Below are 15,483 nucleotides of genomic sequence, written 5' to 3' on the forward strand. Positions count from 1 at the left end.
TGAGGATAGCCTCGTTTGAAGACTCGAATGTGAGAAATTTCTCCTTGTGCAGGATGGGATAGAATGTCCCCACGATAGAGGTTTGGGGATGGGGATAAGATTTTATCCTCCGCTCAGTAGAGGTTCCACCCCCCTAAATATTTTATTAAAATAACATTTATATGTATATATTCAAATAATATATTTATATTTTCACAAAATATGTGTATAAATTGTGTGTGTGTGTGTGTTTGTGAGTGAGATAAAGTTTAATTTTTTTTACAACTAGTTTGATTGAAAATAATATAAATTTGATATTTTTTAAATGTTGATGGACTTCGCGAGAACCGTGGACTCCGCATGGATGAGTATGGGGAATGAATATTCTTCAAAGTGAGGAATAGGGATAAAGAGCATTTTAGAATGTGGAGAAAGAAGTGAAAAAAATAATCTCTGCTCTATTGACATCTCTAAACAAGTAATATAATATATTTAAAAAGAAGCATATGTATAAGTATTTTAAAATATATATTTTATGTTTTTGGTATTTATTTATAATTACTATAATTAATAAAAATAAATATTAGAGTATAAATATAGGCCTTGGCTTACATGGAACCAAATCTTCCATGGTACACAAGTTGCGAATATTATTACAATGAATATGAACTTCACAAAATCCATCGTTGGATTGAAAGTTTATAGGAGAGTTCATTGAAATTCTCATATTTCATCATAAAAAAAAATGTGATTTAAGGGTCGAAATATGAACAAATTGAAAAAACATGAGATAATGATTTGAGAGATAAGTTGGTAGGGAAGACTACGGTTCGATCCCCACAACTGCATTTCGGATGGGACTGAAACCACTTGATGTCAGAACTCGCCCCAAACTCTGGACTACTCGGGCCTCTTCCCCTAGGAACCAGGTGAAAAAAAAAAAAAAAAAACTCCTTATGGATAGTTTGGCATGCAAGAAATGCAAATGTTCCAAAGTTTACCGTAGATACCACCCATAACGCAACTAAGAACGATCCAATACTAGAAAGGCAGAGCATCCTAAACCTCCTTACTTCCACCGCCGACTAATCTCCGTCGGGAAATCCGCAAGACACACAAGTTGGGTTCTTCCCTTCCAACTGAATCTTCTTCATATGCATGAATCATGAATCGAACCCTTGACCACATACTTAAGAAGACCAAGATCTTTACCATTTGGACCAATTTGGTTCTCCCCACCAATTTTATTCATATAATTTTATTCTCAAAATCTGACAAAGCAGTAGTGGCGATGATTCGGCTTCTACTAGTAGCACCTGCCTAACATAACACAACAGAGAAGGTGGCATCTGATTTGGACAAAAACGACATCAACTAGCCAGCATTTCAACAAATCATATGCTTTATGATGATAACAATGATGCTATATACTTATATTCCATTACATTTAAAGAATAAACCTCATCTTCATAACCCAAACTCTAGAATATATGCCTCCCTTTTCTTTGGTACAAAGGTCCTAAATCAGCATAAATTGCCCCCATCCTTTGACCCAATGTAAACTTGGTGTGAGATATTGGGATTGTGCACCTAGCACATGTCATATGGAACATAAAGTTATAGTAGTAGTTACATACAAATATACTAGATCATGGAAAATATACCAATATATCAATGCAATATAAAGTTGTAGTTAAATGTACCAATTAGGAATCATATACACTACTAGTATCGTAACAAAATCTCACGGTTACATGCAGTAGTAGATCTTAGCCATCCATTTTAAATCAGTCGACTTATATTATATCTTAACAAAATCAGTACAAAATAATCTCAATCATTAATTTTAGATTGGACAATCATGATTTAAAACTGCATGAAAACTATATGGATTTTTAATGTAGGAGATCTTGTTCCCCCAATTAGTAACTGACCTAATATCACATGAAAAATAGATCAATTATGGAAAGAAAATGACTGAAAATATTTAAAATTAGATGTTGATTTTATTATAAGAATAGAAAAATAAGAATGCTTAACACCTCATAAATTGAGTCAGCTAGCACATTCAACTTAGTGGTGGGTCCTCCCTAAAATTCATACACACACACACGTATAAATAGAATTTGTTAGCCACAAGCAATTCATTCTTCAGAGGTGTTACAATCAAACACCATAGTTTAAGGTCCAGGTATTGTTTCCTTTAGTTTTGCTATACTTTTTTTTTCCCACCATTAAGGTCTTGATATTATCAACAAAACATGCATAAAGTCTTAATAATATTTTATTATATGGTCCATAATTATTGATGGACAATGTTCCTCCTTGCATTGAATTAATTAATTAATTAATCATAAAGCCATGAAATGATTGATATACATATACTTACATTGAATTCTTAGATCATCAAGTATGTCTTTCTTATGGTCAAATTTGGTGTGTTGATGGCTTAGATTTTGGTTGTTTTGCTTTGAAACTATTTTGTTAGGTGTGTCTTAGTAGCTTTTTTATTTCAAACTTTTCTGTTATGTTCATCAAACTTCAAATATGGTGCCTATTAACTAACTATTATTAAGCTACTGAAAATACTCTTGAACTTATGATTTTAAGACTTGACTTGAAGAAAAAACAAGAGAAAATTTAAATTTTGTTTACTGAAATTTTTATGCAGATTCAAAGCTCTTTCAAGATGGATACTCGCAGGATTGCTGGAGTCAAATATGAGTGCTTACTTTTCGGTAAAATCAATGATGGATACTCTTGCATGAATATGTTAATGATGATTCATTTTCTCCTTAAATTTTCATACAGAAGGAACTTAAAAGTAATATTGATTATATTTCCACATGTTTGGTAACAGATATGGATGACACTCTCTATCCATTGAGCTTAGGGATCAATTTGGCGTGTCGCAGAAACATACAAGGTACAAGTGTAAATAAGTTATTTTAGAGCTTTAAGAAGTCTCACATCGGTTGTGAGACAGCCTGAATATATGTTTATAAAGCAGAGGCAATCCTCATCTTATAAGCTGATTTTGTAGGGATGAGTTAGGCCCAACTTTCAATTCGAGTGTTCAGATTATTTTACATGTATATATCTAAATTGTAATAGAAGTCTATAATTGATCAAAGCTTGTTTACAGAATATATGTTGGAATACTTGCATATTGAAGAAAGTAATGTACCAAAGATGTGCCTGGATTTGTATGTGGAACATGGGACAACTATGGCAGGATTGAAGGTATCTATGCCTAATTGGCATTATTAACCTTAGTTTTCTTCTGAAATACTAATTCAATATCAATGATATGATATAAACTAGTTTTTCTAAGTTTTAGTCTTAATTTCTTATCAGGCCCTTGGTTATGAGTTTGACAATGATGAGTTTCATGCTTATGTGCATGGAAGATTACCATATGAGAAACTGAAGCAAGATTTAGTGTTAAGGAACCTTCTGCTTTCCATGCCTCAGCGTAAAATAGTATGTCAGAAAAAATTTGATCTTCCTTACTAGTTTGTTCATTGAAGAGCATTCGATAATTGTAATATTCAAATACTCAAAATATTCTATGCAGATATTCACCAATGCAGATCACGCACATGCGGTTGAAGTTCTCAGCAGGCTTGGCTTGGAAGATTGCTTTGAGGGCATCATATGCTTCGAAACGCTTAATCCTCTCAACTCCTACCGACAAATCCTCTGCAAACCATCTGTAGAAGCCTTTGAGGCTGCTATTAGAATTGCAAACGTGGATCCGAAGAAAACAGTAAGATTGATTACTTAACTAAAAAGTGACATGGGGAGATTACTTATTTTATGTGATTATTTGAATATATTTTTGAACCCCCTAGATTTGAAACTCTTGGAATCAATGCATGATAGTTCTCTTATATCTTCTGCAGATTTTCTTTGATGACAGTGTTAGAAATATTGCAAGTGGAAAAGTAGCTGGATTTCACACTGTTATTGTAAGAAATACTCCATAATTTTTTATCTATACTCTATGTATTATAGTTCCATAATCTGTGGTCATAAATGTAATAAAAGCTAACAAGTAACAACATACTGATGGCAGGTGGGTCGTTCGGATTTAGTACCCGGTGCTGACCATGCTCTTAACAGCATTCATAATATCAGAGAAGCATTACCTGAAATATGGGAGGTTGAAGAAGGAAACCAACAGCAAATGATTCAATCTCTTGCCGTTGAAGCCACGGTCCATGCATAGGTTTTGCTTCGATAAAATATTTTAGTAAGCTTATCAGGCAAATCAAAAGTTTGTACCTCGGCAGAGTTTTGTCTATCTAAATCTACAATAATTATGCAATTGTCTCCACAGTATAGTGGTGCTTAAATGTATGAATCTTGCAAATGGCATCACAAAATGGATGCGAGACTATTAAATGCAAAGTTCAGAAGCATAAATTTAGAATACAAAAGTACAATTATATTATAAGGATTTTGGTACAGGTCTTGTAATGCAAAATGTTTGTATTGTATCTCTCCTTACAAAATAAGTAATTCGCTAAATGACCTTTCGGTGCATTTAATTTTATTTGAACAGAGCGATGACAATTCAAACACACGAATTGAACAAAACCCCTTCCTCCTGAAACACCCTCCGTAACTAAATTGCACTTGACACAGTAAGAAGAATGCGCAGCACTTCAGAGTAAAGATCAACCATCTATAGGCAGTTCTCCAGAATTAGCGATTTTGCATGGTTTCTCGGGATAATTGTTGTAGCTGCTTACCTCCTGTGATTCAAGTGTCTTCACAATATCCATTCCCTCAATGACATGTCCAAACACAACATGCTTATTGTCTAACCATGGAGTCTACATCATGAAAGTCACAGAATTTAATTAGTATCAAAGCCTAAATCAAAACGATATGAAATAATCTTCAAAAAAATATGTGTGTATGTGTGCGCGCGCGTGCTAAACATCAACATTTTGCTAATATAAATTGCCAAGGGTTACCAATAGATAGAGCTCTGTTAATGTTAAATTGCCAAGGGTTAGTTGCTTCAATTTGAAAGTTACGAGGATAGCTTGTGACGTATCTAGAAGCTATTTCAGCTTATTTCGATAAATTCCATAGAACAACTTATGTATAGGCACTTAAGTGCCTTGAAATAGTTTATTGAATAAGCAGTTCATTAATCTGTTTACTCGAACACTCCCCTTATCTGATTCTTAAAGTGATAGAAGGCGGAAAAATGCATCTTACCGGTACAGTGCAAATAAAAAATTGACTGCCATTGCTATTAGGACCAGCATTCGCCATGCTCAAAACTCCGGGACCAATATGCTTCACTGCAAAGAAAGTTTTGTTTTTCAACATGTATGCTATATATTAGTCATCCATTGAAAGTCCAATCTGAAGGAGATTAACATAACAAATTTAAATTTGAATAATGGTTAAAGCAAAACTTTGAATACCGATTACTAATAAAAAAAAAGAAATTCAATATAACTGATTAAGCACCAAAAGAAACATACAATCAAAATTCTCATCTTCAAATTTACCACCATAGATACTGACTCCACCAGTTCCCTGCATCGAAGTAAAACATATTTGAAGTGAAACAAACCTTAACATCATGCATATACATGGAAATGCGCGACTGCATATATGAGCATGAAATGCAAGCACATTAACAAAATATAACACCACTCACATTTCCTTCAGTGAAGTCGCCTCCCTGAATCATGAATTTTGGGATTATACGATGGAAGAAGGATCCTTTGTAGCCATATCCTTTCTCTCCTGCACAGGGATTATTCAACATGATAAATAACATGATGTGTCACACAACCCATTTCATCGCGATACTTGTACACGTACAACGACAAAAATACTGAAGAAAAATTTGATTGCTTACCAGTGGCCAAAGCTCGGAAATTGTCAGCTGTTTTGGGAACAACATCTCCAAATAGGCCAATAACAATTCTTCCAGCAGGTTTATTCCCAATTTCTATATCAAAGAAAACCTTGTTTGTTACTTTGGCTTGCAGCTCTTCAACCTAGAAGTAACAGAACCATGTAAGATAATGAACCAATGTTGCGAATCACTGCAAATTGACTATCCAAATTTGCCAATTATTTTTATGATCAAAGCAAATACTAGCATTTTTTTCAGCAATCAAAATTCCAAATACACTTACATTTTCAGTAGCACTACTAGAACATGTTATTCTCCGAGAAGTGATTGATTTCGCTTTAGATTTTTGTGACACAGAAAGCCTCGCTGCGTAATGATAGCTTGATGACAATTTACTACATCCAAGCTGTGATCTGACACTGCTACACACTACATGTGGCTTCCCCTAAAAAGAAGGAAACAAAAGAAAAAACCAAAATTTCCCATTAATAATATAGTCATACACATCCTGAGTTGCGACATATGAAACACATAGTGCAAATTCAACAGAAACCGTGGTAAAGAAATTCTATTTGCCACAGCTCCAACCTTTTCCAACACTTCATAACTACCTACTTAGTAACACATTCTCTTGAGACATTGAGTTGAGGCCATGTTTGGCAAAAAATAGCATATAGCCGGTAAGCTAGCTTATAGCGGATAAGCTACCTGATTGAATTTGTAGTGTTTGGTAAAATTGGAAGAAAAAATGATAAGTTGTAAGCTTTAAGCAATAAGTTAATTGAATTAGCTTATCAAAATAAGCTATAAACTAGTAAAAATAAGCTATAAGCTCATGAGAAAAAATCGTTACCAAACAAATTTGTTTCTTTGTTTTCAATATGAGCTTATAAGTATAAGTCATAATTAAGCTCAAAATTTGGCATTGCCAACGTAGCCTGAAGATAAAATGTTACTTATGCATACAAGTTAACTTACATTTAAAGATTAAGAGTTATGAACAAGATTAATAAGAATTAAATAGTAACCTGTACAGCATGAAAACGAGGAAGTAAGTTCTGACTCTGAACCAACTGTGTTGAGAAGGAAGATGCCATGACTATGACAACAAGTTAATGGAAAGAAGGAAAAAAATGCTCTTTCTTTCTGGGTTTATCACTCAATGCTGTTTTTCAAACTCAAAAAGTTTTTAACTTATCACTTTAGCTCAAACCTAAAGGCACACAAACCACAAGTGGCATTATCTAAAAGGATAAACTGATTTTATTTTTTTTCCTTTCAGATAAACAATTGTTTTATTATCAAAATAAACATTCCCCAAAATCCATATTCATCATGTAATATTTTTCTTGTAACCAATTTTTCAAAAAAAATTATATTTCATCCGTCCCAAAATACAAATAAATATATTAATCAATAAAATTAATATATATGGTCTAAATTTTAGACCAAATTAATCATTTTTTTGACCAATTTTTATTTACTATATTTTAGGATAGAGGAAGTATATAACAAAAAAAAGATAAGAGGTTTAATCATAAAATAAAATAAAATAAAATGAAGAGATATAAATGATACAAAAGTCGAAGTGTATTATTCCTTCTTTATATTTTAATTGTCTAAATTTCACATTATTTTCTAAAATAAAAAAAAAATCACTTGAAAGAATCTTAATTCAATGACATGTCTCGAATAAAATCATCTCATACAAAAAGAACTTGAGAGAAAAAATAAATCAAATTTTTGAAATTTTGTCGTTATATCCCATGTTTAGGTACCTTAATGAAATAAAATTGATCAAAAAGACCAATAATGCAAAAACCCTTTTTTTTATTAAAAAAAAAACATCATTAAAATGAAGGATAGAGGTACTCAAATCCAACACAAAATACTTCAAGTCAAATGCATCGAAAGAAGAAAGTAGATTACTCCACCAATTAGCAAAAGACAAATTCTTTGTGGAAAATATAAAAATATTCTTTTAAAAATTGTGTACTTAGTTATCTTTATTGAATTTGGAGTATTCAACTTTCTAAACATTAAATATTTTATATTATTAAATGTTAAATTTGTTTATTTAGTTATCTTATTAAATCACATGTTAACCTGACTCGTTCTTTTTTCTACTTCTTTACAAATAAACTAAGATCAAGCTAACCGATTTGATCCTATCAACAACTTCCATATCACATTAGCTATATTTCCGTATTCACCAAAACATTATTAATTGTGGGTTGTCAAATTGGATTTGTTTTTTCAAGTTTTTGTTTGTATATAAGTATAAAATTTTCACTAACGATAACTAATTTCGGCGTGGGATGAGTAGTTCAATTGGTTAAGTTAATTGAGCTAAGGGTTAAGGAGTAGGAGGTCCAGGGTTGAAGTCCTGGCAAAGGAGAAAAAACTAACATTAACATTATAATACTAACAACTAACATTGCTTATAAAAAAATAACTAATTTCACTAATCATTTATGTCGGGGTTGTCTCAGACGCAAGTTCGTTTATATCAACGACGTGTGGACTGTGAGGTGCACTGCCCTATATGTAAGAACGAGGTTGAAGATGACCTCCACGTTTTTTCCGACTGCACTACAACTCGAGAATGCTGGCAGGCTGTAGGTTTGTTGTCCTGGATAATAATGTGTATCAACGCGGTCTTGCCGCAGATAGAGTGTTTGCGATGTGCCGAAATAAAGACCGAGCAATTGTGGGTGGAATTGCAACACTTTTATGGAGCATATGACATCACTAAAACGATGTAGTTTGGAATGATAGTCTCATCTTACCGAACCAAGTCGGGCGAATTGCATAGTATGTGTGAAACAATTGGTTTGTTATTCATCCGAAGCATGACGAAAAATTTAATGTTGCAACTCCTACTATTGGTAGATGGGAAAAACCTTGCATTGGGGTAAAATGTAATGTTGACGCTGCATTTTTTGTTGAAGTCGGGGTAATAACAATGGCTAGTTTCACGCAGAGACAACAAGCCACCATGTGAACGGTGGAAAGTGAAGCATGGACTCTCTTGCATATCATGAAGGAAGTCAATCATACAGGCTTTGATAGGGTTTAGTTTGAAAGCGACCCACATGCGTTGGCTAAAGCTATTCAAACTAAAACAAGCAAAACCACGAAAGAATCGTAATTTTCTGATGTCGGATGAATTAATTACGAATTTTTCGGCCGAAACTTCGCAAAGATAGTGGTGTCCCAAAATTTAGTTTAATTGTTGTCAACAGTACTCAAATTATGTTATCTTGCGTAAATTTTGAAGTAAAGTTTGTTAAGAGACAAACGAATATGATTGACAATATATTCTTGTCCATAAAATTGAGATAGTTCCCTTTGTGTATTGAACATTTTTACCACTAAAAGGCTAAGAAGAACTTTTATCACATTGATGAAGTGATTATTGGTGATGGTGAGAGTATCCAAGTCAATAATTACAACTTAACTTATGGTTTTGCGGAGAAAAATGCAGTTAAATACCGTAAGAGAGAAGAGAATATACTACCGCTGAATGAATACAAGAAAACAGAGAAGAAGAGAACAATGCGTGCTATTCCAGTCTCCACACAAGCTTTTCCATTCCTTCTTCAACCATCAAACACTTCCATTTCCACAACCACCTCATCATCCCTTTTCTTCTCCTCTCATCCTTTTCATTCATCAATTACCCTTTCTCCTAAACCATCCACTCCTTTCTTCTCTCGCGCTTCCAAACCCAACAACTCAACCACTTTAAACCCCGATAATGATGATGATTCTGGTAATTTGTTGGTGACAGAGGATGATCAAGTTGAACAAGACTCAGACTCGTTGGTTGAAGATGGTGTATACATAGAGGTCATGAAGCTTGAGCAGAAGAATTCACGCAGAATTGAGTCTAGGATTTCCATTGATGCTTCACTTCATTCCATTTGGAATATCTTGACTGATTATGAAAGGTTGGCTGATTTCATTCCTGGTCTTGCTCTCAGCAAATTGATCCAAAAGGGTCCCAATTTTGCTCGTCTTTTGCAGGTAAATTCAATGGGGGATCTTAAAGTTTGGTTTTTTTTATGATTTTTGTTGCATGTTTTTTGAATTATGTTTTCCAATACATTTTGTTAATTTTATGACTTTCAAATCATATATTAGTGTTGTTTTGGGCTTATTAATCCCACCTTTGGTTTTTTTTTAATTAAGTATAGTTAGAGAACTAGAGAACCCCACCCCCGAGCTTGGCTCAGTTAGTAGGGACATGACATTATATATATATATGTATGGGTCGGAGTTCGAATCCCAGACAATCCACTAATTCATTTCTAGCCACCAGGCTACTTGACCTAACAAAAAAAGTTAGAGAATTAGAAAAGTGATTCCTAGGTTGTACTATTGTCCGGTACATGTGTATTAGGGATTATTTGTATTCGATACAACACGGCTCTCACGAGGATTTGTGCTATTAGGTATAGAAGTTTAGTTACATGTTTAGACTTTGGATTGAACACTAAATTTGGCAGAATCATTGTGTGTGTGTGTGGCGCCGTGCGATTCTGGTAAAAGCTACACTTTGAAGCTTTAGCAAAATATGGTGTCACCATGATGATTCCAAACATAAAGGTAAAAGTAGTAGGGAGGGACCTTTCTCCTTCATTAGCAGAGTCATTTTCTGTGGACACCTTGATCAAACTAGAAGTTACCAGAAAAATCGGTGTAGTTCTATATAAGGAGCTACCAAATACACCTGTTACATCTAACATGGAAATGAATACAGTTATACTCAGTATGAAATGTTGTACTTTATAGTTTGGTTTTGCTTCTCTGTAATGGACTTTTTGACCTTGCCCTTGCCCTTGCTACTGAAACTTACAATGTATAAACAAAAGGGTTATTGTTTGTGGGGCTTTTAAAGCTCACTAGTTTTCAATAGAATATAGTTTGGTATATGTCATGAACTTTCTTCTTCCTCCAATTGTTATTTCCATCTAATAGGGTTAGTCCTTTGGACCGGTTTTAAATGCTGAAATATAACTTGCATTACCCTCACAAACAACACGCACAACTACCTCATACTAGAGTAGGTATGAAAAAACATAGGTCAACAGGATTATGTTGGAAAGCATTAGCTAAAAGCACAGGCGTTGCGATCATGAGTGGCTTTTTTTTTGCATCCTACTTCATAATATATGATCGTGTATCATATGCATCAACCGTGGTTAGTGATGATGCATATTTAACTACGCCTTTAAAGTGTGGTAGTACATACTGACGTTGGTGTATTATGAGTTCACATAATACACATTAGTTGGTGCGTCATTTTACTTTCAAACTGAGTCAGAGGGATGTTACGCTTAGTTTCTTGTGACAGATAGACAATATACAATTTTGAATATTAGGTTAAAATCGAACTGTATAAGAAATTACATCATAGCATGGCCAAGTATGGTTTTGCCTAATTTACTTTCTCCAAGTTACAACCTTTAGAAATTCAATGGCACAGCATGATTTTATTTCCCCCCGACCTGAACTACAAACTGATATATTTTCTATGTTTTTTCCTTGTTCATGAATTTTGTTTGAATTAAATTTATTGCTGTTCAATTATCTTAACAGATCGGAGAGCAGAACTTGGCATTTGGGTTAAAATTTGATGCTAGAGGAGTTATAGATTGTTATGAGAAAGAATTGGAGACTCTTCCATCTGGTATGAAGCGTGACATAGACTTCAAGATGGTTGAAGGGGATTTTCAGCTCTTTGAAGGAAAATGGTCTATTTTGCAGGTAGGATTTTTGTTTCTTCCCGTCTTGTTAGAATCTTTTTGGATCCAGCGTAAGAATCATACAAAGCTACAGGAATAGGAATTTGAGTCACTGCTCTACTTCCCAAGTATTTTTCAAATGTTGAATTTTTAGAATGAACTGGTTTGAGATTTTTTTTTTCTGTTTTCCTTTTAAAATGATACCTTAGTTTTATTTTGTTTTCTGTTTTAAAAAATTTGTATAAAAATTCAGTTTTTCATTATTTTAACTATTTCCTATGTCGGTCTTGGAAAACATGAAACAATGAAAAAAAAAATGTGTTTGTAGAAAATTTGGAAAACGGTTTCTTAAATCAAGTTTGGTCCTAGTTTCAAATATTGATATAAACTTCTGAATGGATCTTGGCTAGTGTTTTTTTGTGACCAACTAGAAATGAAGTGTAACATTAACATATCTTTGATTTATGTGAAACTTAACAGCTATATTATTGTCTTGTTTGCTTTTTGTCTTCACTTTCTCCTCACAGACAACCTTCCTCAATTTTCAATATGTTCAATGGCTTTGTCTTGAACGATGCTAAGTTTATGAGATTTCAAAACCATGTATTCGCCGAGGTTGACACTTGACACACAAATGCAATGCTAACAACCTAGACAATGATGGTTTTGCAGACGTTCAGCAATGGAAGTTGCGAGGAGTCTCCGTTTCGAGAAACTAACACAACACTTTCATACATTGTTGAAGTTAAGCCGAAGATGTGGTTGCCCATTCGGCTCATAGAGGGTAGACTTTGCAGCGAGATAAAAAAGAACCTTACTTCCATAAGGGGAGAAGCTCAGAAAGCTACTGACAGAACTGTAAATGCAAATCAATTCGAATGAGTAATGTAAATATCATAGAAAAATGAATACAAGTAAAGTTCATTTTGTGTCAATTCTCACTTGGTAAGGCTACAAGCTTGGCCATATTCTTCTAAAATATCTTCAAGTTCTGGACTGGACCACAGATCTTTACTTTGAACCAAGATGTTTTCTCTCCCAAACCCGTGTTTCTTTTATACTCCCTGAATTTTCAATTTTGCCCTTGCAAAAAACTTCGGCTTATAGAAACCGAAGTTTTTTTTTGCCTTGAAAACAAATTCCGGTTTATAAAAACCGAAATTTACTCTGAATTTGTACTAGAAAAAATCCGGTTTCTGCGAACCGAAGTTTTTTGCAAGAGCAAAATTGAAATATTGGGAGTATAAAAGAATCACGGGGGTCGGGGGAGAAAACATCTTGAACCAATACCCTTTTAGACTCATTTGAGTATAAGATTAATTTCTTTATGGGAAATGCTAACAATGTCTTAAGAAAATATAATTTTAAAAATCGTGCATTCAATGTCTTCAAATTTTAAAAATTACTATTCTTTTCACATAAAAGGTTTGCTTTATTTCCTTAACAAGTAGCCTTAGGACATTTGTTAGGATGAGCCTTTCTTTTTTCATATAAAAATTAGCATGATTCAGGATTCGTTAATTTGTTGGGCATACAACTATACGTACTTTCTAAGTTGAAACAAAGTGTTGTGTGTGCCTTAAAATCTCATTTGAAAGTCATAAACTTGAAGTTTGGACACTAGGAAAACACAGGGCACTTGGAATGGCAGCGGTTTAAACTCTCAAATTCCGATCGTTATCTTCTGGTCCATACATGACGCGGCTAAAGGCTACTTAAGGTGTTCCTGCCTCTTCTGAGTTGGACGTGAGGCATCCATGTGTAGACGTGAGGCATCTAGCGCCACAGTATTTGATGAAAATTGTGTTTTTATGACATCTTTTAGGGTTTTTTTTTTTTGAAACACTTAGAAAGACAAAGGGAGGGAATAATCACTTTGGTCGAGTGCTTTTTGGGGTAGATCTAAGTTTGGGAAACACATTACAAACATCTTGGGAGTGAGACTAATAGTCCATCATTGTTGTTGAGAGGTTGGGAGAAATGGTTAGAAATTAGGATTCTGTTCTTCATGAACTCTTTAGGCTAATTTCTTGTAACCTATTTGAATATCTTGTAAACATTGTTCTACGGTGAACAGAGAGTTGCTCTCTCTCTTAGATGTAGGTCAACTTTGGAGTGAACTGAGTAACAAATATTTGTGTTGTTTTTTCTTTATTATTTGCTATCATTATTGCTTTATTTGTTTGGTGTTGGTTGCTATTGAATTTTTGCTCTACTCTATGTTATCGTTGATTTTGAACAAACATTAACTAATAATACTATATAATGTCAATAAAATATTATCTGTATGCCAAAAAAATTGTCATCCTCGTTAAGGATATACTATTGTTAAACAATTATGCATGTTCACGTCCAACATGTTGATGCCCACACCAATGCATCATATATTCATATAAAATCTAAAAATACTAATTAATTTACAGATTTTAAGCTGCATGCCTTAATATATTCCCCAAGCCATTTGATCTGCAAGTCATTGGATGCGACAAACTAATTAATGTAATGAGTATATGACAAAAGGAAGACTTTATAAATTATTAGAGTTAATATAGTCATTAAAAAAAACAGCAACTAGGCCACTTATTGTCATAACCTACGACTCTTTAGTAAGTACTCCATTGATTAACCGACACAAAGTGGACTTCTACCTTCCTCGTCCCATATATTCAACTTCAACATATATAAAATGAAAAGTCCATTACCTTAGTATAGGAAAAAAAAACCAAGTTGCACTCTTCAAATTGAGTACTCGAGATAAACTCAAAATGTACTCATTGGTCGACACCCTTTAGCCCCTTAGCCTCGGCTGTGGGACTATTGTTCTGAATACACCAAAATAGTCACACGTCGTTTGGTAATCGAGACTAAGGATAATTTATATATAATACTCATACATTTCAAACCATTGAAGCGTCTTTTCTATAAATGACAAAACTATGATGAATTAACCTCAAAGCGCACAACCTCTTGAAAATGTGGACTTTTAAGGTGAACATATGAATACTACTTAATACCAAGAATCAAAAACCTTACCTATTACCTAAAAAGAACACTAAAATTTGAGCTTTAAGATGTCATTTAAACACGTGATGCAACTTTCCCATTTCTTATTTTACTTTCACCTACTATACGGCTATACTTGCCCATGAATTGTTGTTTTACTTCACTCTTTTTGTCACCATAACCTTATTTGTGAAGAGAGGACAAAGCATGCATATGCTGACGGGAGAAGTTATTATACATAAGTGTAATCCTTATGCATGGTACATAAGTCAATAACATCCATTAGATTGAGCATCCACATGTAATAATCCTAGCCAATCTCAACTCACACACTCACACCTAATCTCACACCCCCCAAATTTCTCACGTACCCCCCAAATTACTCGCGCACCCCCAAATTTCTCGTGCACCCCCCAAATTTCTCATGCACCCCCCAATTTCTCGCGCACCCCCAAATTTCTAGCGCACCCCCCAAAATTTTTCACGCACCCCCAGATGACTTGTGCGCCCAATTTTTTTTTAACCCCCCATATTTCAAGCCTAAACCATTTTGCTGTGGGAATGGTTTCAAAAATATACACTCTAAAACCATTACGTGCATAAGATGGTTTTGAAGTACAACCTATAATTAGAATCATAATTGTTTTTTTTTTGTACAATTATAATCATTATTTAAAACCAGTTAAATGGTTTCAGATAGTTATACACTAAAACCATTTGTATTGTAAAATGGTTTTATGTGTGTTTTTATGGTTTCAAAAATTCTGGAAACCATTATGCTGGTTAAATGGTTTCAGATAGTTATACATTGAAACCATTTGTATTGTAAAATGGTTTTATGTGTGTTTTTATGGTTTTAAA

The 15,483-nt window shown here is 33.8% G+C and overlaps 3 protein-coding genes across 6 annotated transcripts; 2 read left to right on the plus strand and 1 right to left on the minus strand.

The window, feature by feature from the left end:
• The first annotated feature begins 2,055 nt into the window (after nucleotides 1–2,055).
• Nucleotides 2,056–4,435, plus strand: LOC123902183 (uncharacterized protein C24B11.05). 4 transcript variants are annotated; one of them, XM_045951847.1, is made up of 8 exons: nucleotides 2,056–2,170; nucleotides 2,651–2,717; nucleotides 2,840–2,905; nucleotides 3,125–3,222; nucleotides 3,337–3,462; nucleotides 3,557–3,748; nucleotides 3,885–3,950; nucleotides 4,058–4,435. In XM_045951847.1, the coding sequence occupies exons 2-8, from the start codon at nucleotides 2,669–2,671 to the stop codon at nucleotides 4,208–4,210; spliced, it is 750 nt and encodes a 249-aa protein (XP_045807803.1). In that variant the 5' UTR covers nucleotides 2,056–2,170; nucleotides 2,651–2,668; the 3' UTR covers nucleotides 4,211–4,435. The 4 variants fall into 4 exon arrangements, with proteins under 4 accessions (XP_045807803.1, XP_045807804.1, XP_045807805.1 ...); XM_045951848.1 differs by having other exon boundaries at nucleotides 2,115–2,164; XM_045951849.1 differs by lacking the exon at nucleotides 2,056–2,170 and adding an exon at nucleotides 2,378–2,467.
• Nucleotides 4,408–7,167, minus strand: LOC123902184 (peptidyl-prolyl cis-trans isomerase, chloroplastic-like). The gene is made up of 7 exons (XM_045951850.1): nucleotides 6,898–7,167; nucleotides 6,153–6,314; nucleotides 5,870–6,011; nucleotides 5,666–5,754; nucleotides 5,487–5,541; nucleotides 5,215–5,300; nucleotides 4,408–4,820 (listed from the first exon to the last, which is right to left on the minus strand). Exons 1-7 carry the CDS (start codon nucleotides 6,964–6,966, stop codon nucleotides 4,662–4,664), a joined length of 762 nt encoding a protein of 253 aa, XP_045807806.1. The 5' UTR covers nucleotides 6,967–7,167; the 3' UTR covers nucleotides 4,408–4,661.
• Nucleotides 7,168–8,474: 1,307 nt separating this feature from the next.
• On the plus strand, nucleotides 8,475–12,623 carry LOC123891229. The gene is made up of 5 exons (XM_045941077.1): nucleotides 8,475–8,579; nucleotides 8,721–8,825; nucleotides 9,251–9,898; nucleotides 11,474–11,641; nucleotides 12,292–12,623. The coding sequence occupies exons 1-5, from the start codon at nucleotides 8,475–8,477 to the stop codon at nucleotides 12,499–12,501; spliced, it is 1,236 nt and encodes a 411-aa protein (XP_045797033.1). The 3' UTR covers nucleotides 12,502–12,623.
• Nucleotides 12,624–15,483: the final 2,860 nt, after the last annotated feature.

The sequence above is a fragment of the Trifolium pratense genome, linkage group LG1 (genome assembly GCF_020283565.1).
Source record: "Trifolium pratense cultivar HEN17-A07 linkage group LG1, ARS_RC_1.1, whole genome shotgun sequence".
In the NCBI taxonomy this organism is placed as follows: Eukaryota; Viridiplantae; Streptophyta; class Magnoliopsida; order Fabales; family Fabaceae; genus Trifolium; species Trifolium pratense.

Coding starts and splice junctions, on each gene's coding strand:
- LOC123891229 (XM_045941077.1), top strand. CDS start 8,475: ATGCTGGCAGGCTGTAGGTTTGTTGTCCTGGATAATAATGTGTATCAA. Junction 8,580..8,720: donor GAAATAAAGACCGAGCAATT/GTGGGTGGAATT, acceptor ATTCATCCGAAG/CATGACGAAAAATTTAATGT. Junction 11,642..12,291: donor GAAAATGGTCTATTTTGCAG/GTAGGATTTTTG, acceptor ATGGTTTTGCAG/ACGTTCAGCAATGGAAGTTG.
- LOC123902184 (XM_045951850.1), bottom strand. CDS start 6,966: ATGGCATCTTCCTTCTCAACACAGTTGGTTCAGAGTCAGAACTTACTT. Junction 5,542..5,665: donor GCGACTTCACTGAAGGAAAT/GTGAGTGGTGTT, acceptor ACTTCGATGCAG/GGAACTGGTGGAGTCAGTAT. Junction 5,301..5,486: donor TGAAGATGAGAATTTTGATT/GTATGTTTCTTT, acceptor CTTTCTTTGCAG/TGAAGCATATTGGTCCCGGA.
- LOC123902183 (XM_045951845.1), top strand. CDS start 2,645: ATGCAGATTCAAAGCTCTTTCAAGATGGATACTCGCAGGATTGCTGGA. Junction 3,223..3,336: donor CAACTATGGCAGGATTGAAG/GTATCTATGCCT, acceptor ATTTCTTATCAG/GCCCTTGGTTATGAGTTTGA. Junction 3,463..3,556: donor CCATGCCTCAGCGTAAAATA/GTATGTCAGAAA, acceptor TATTCTATGCAG/ATATTCACCAATGCAGATCA.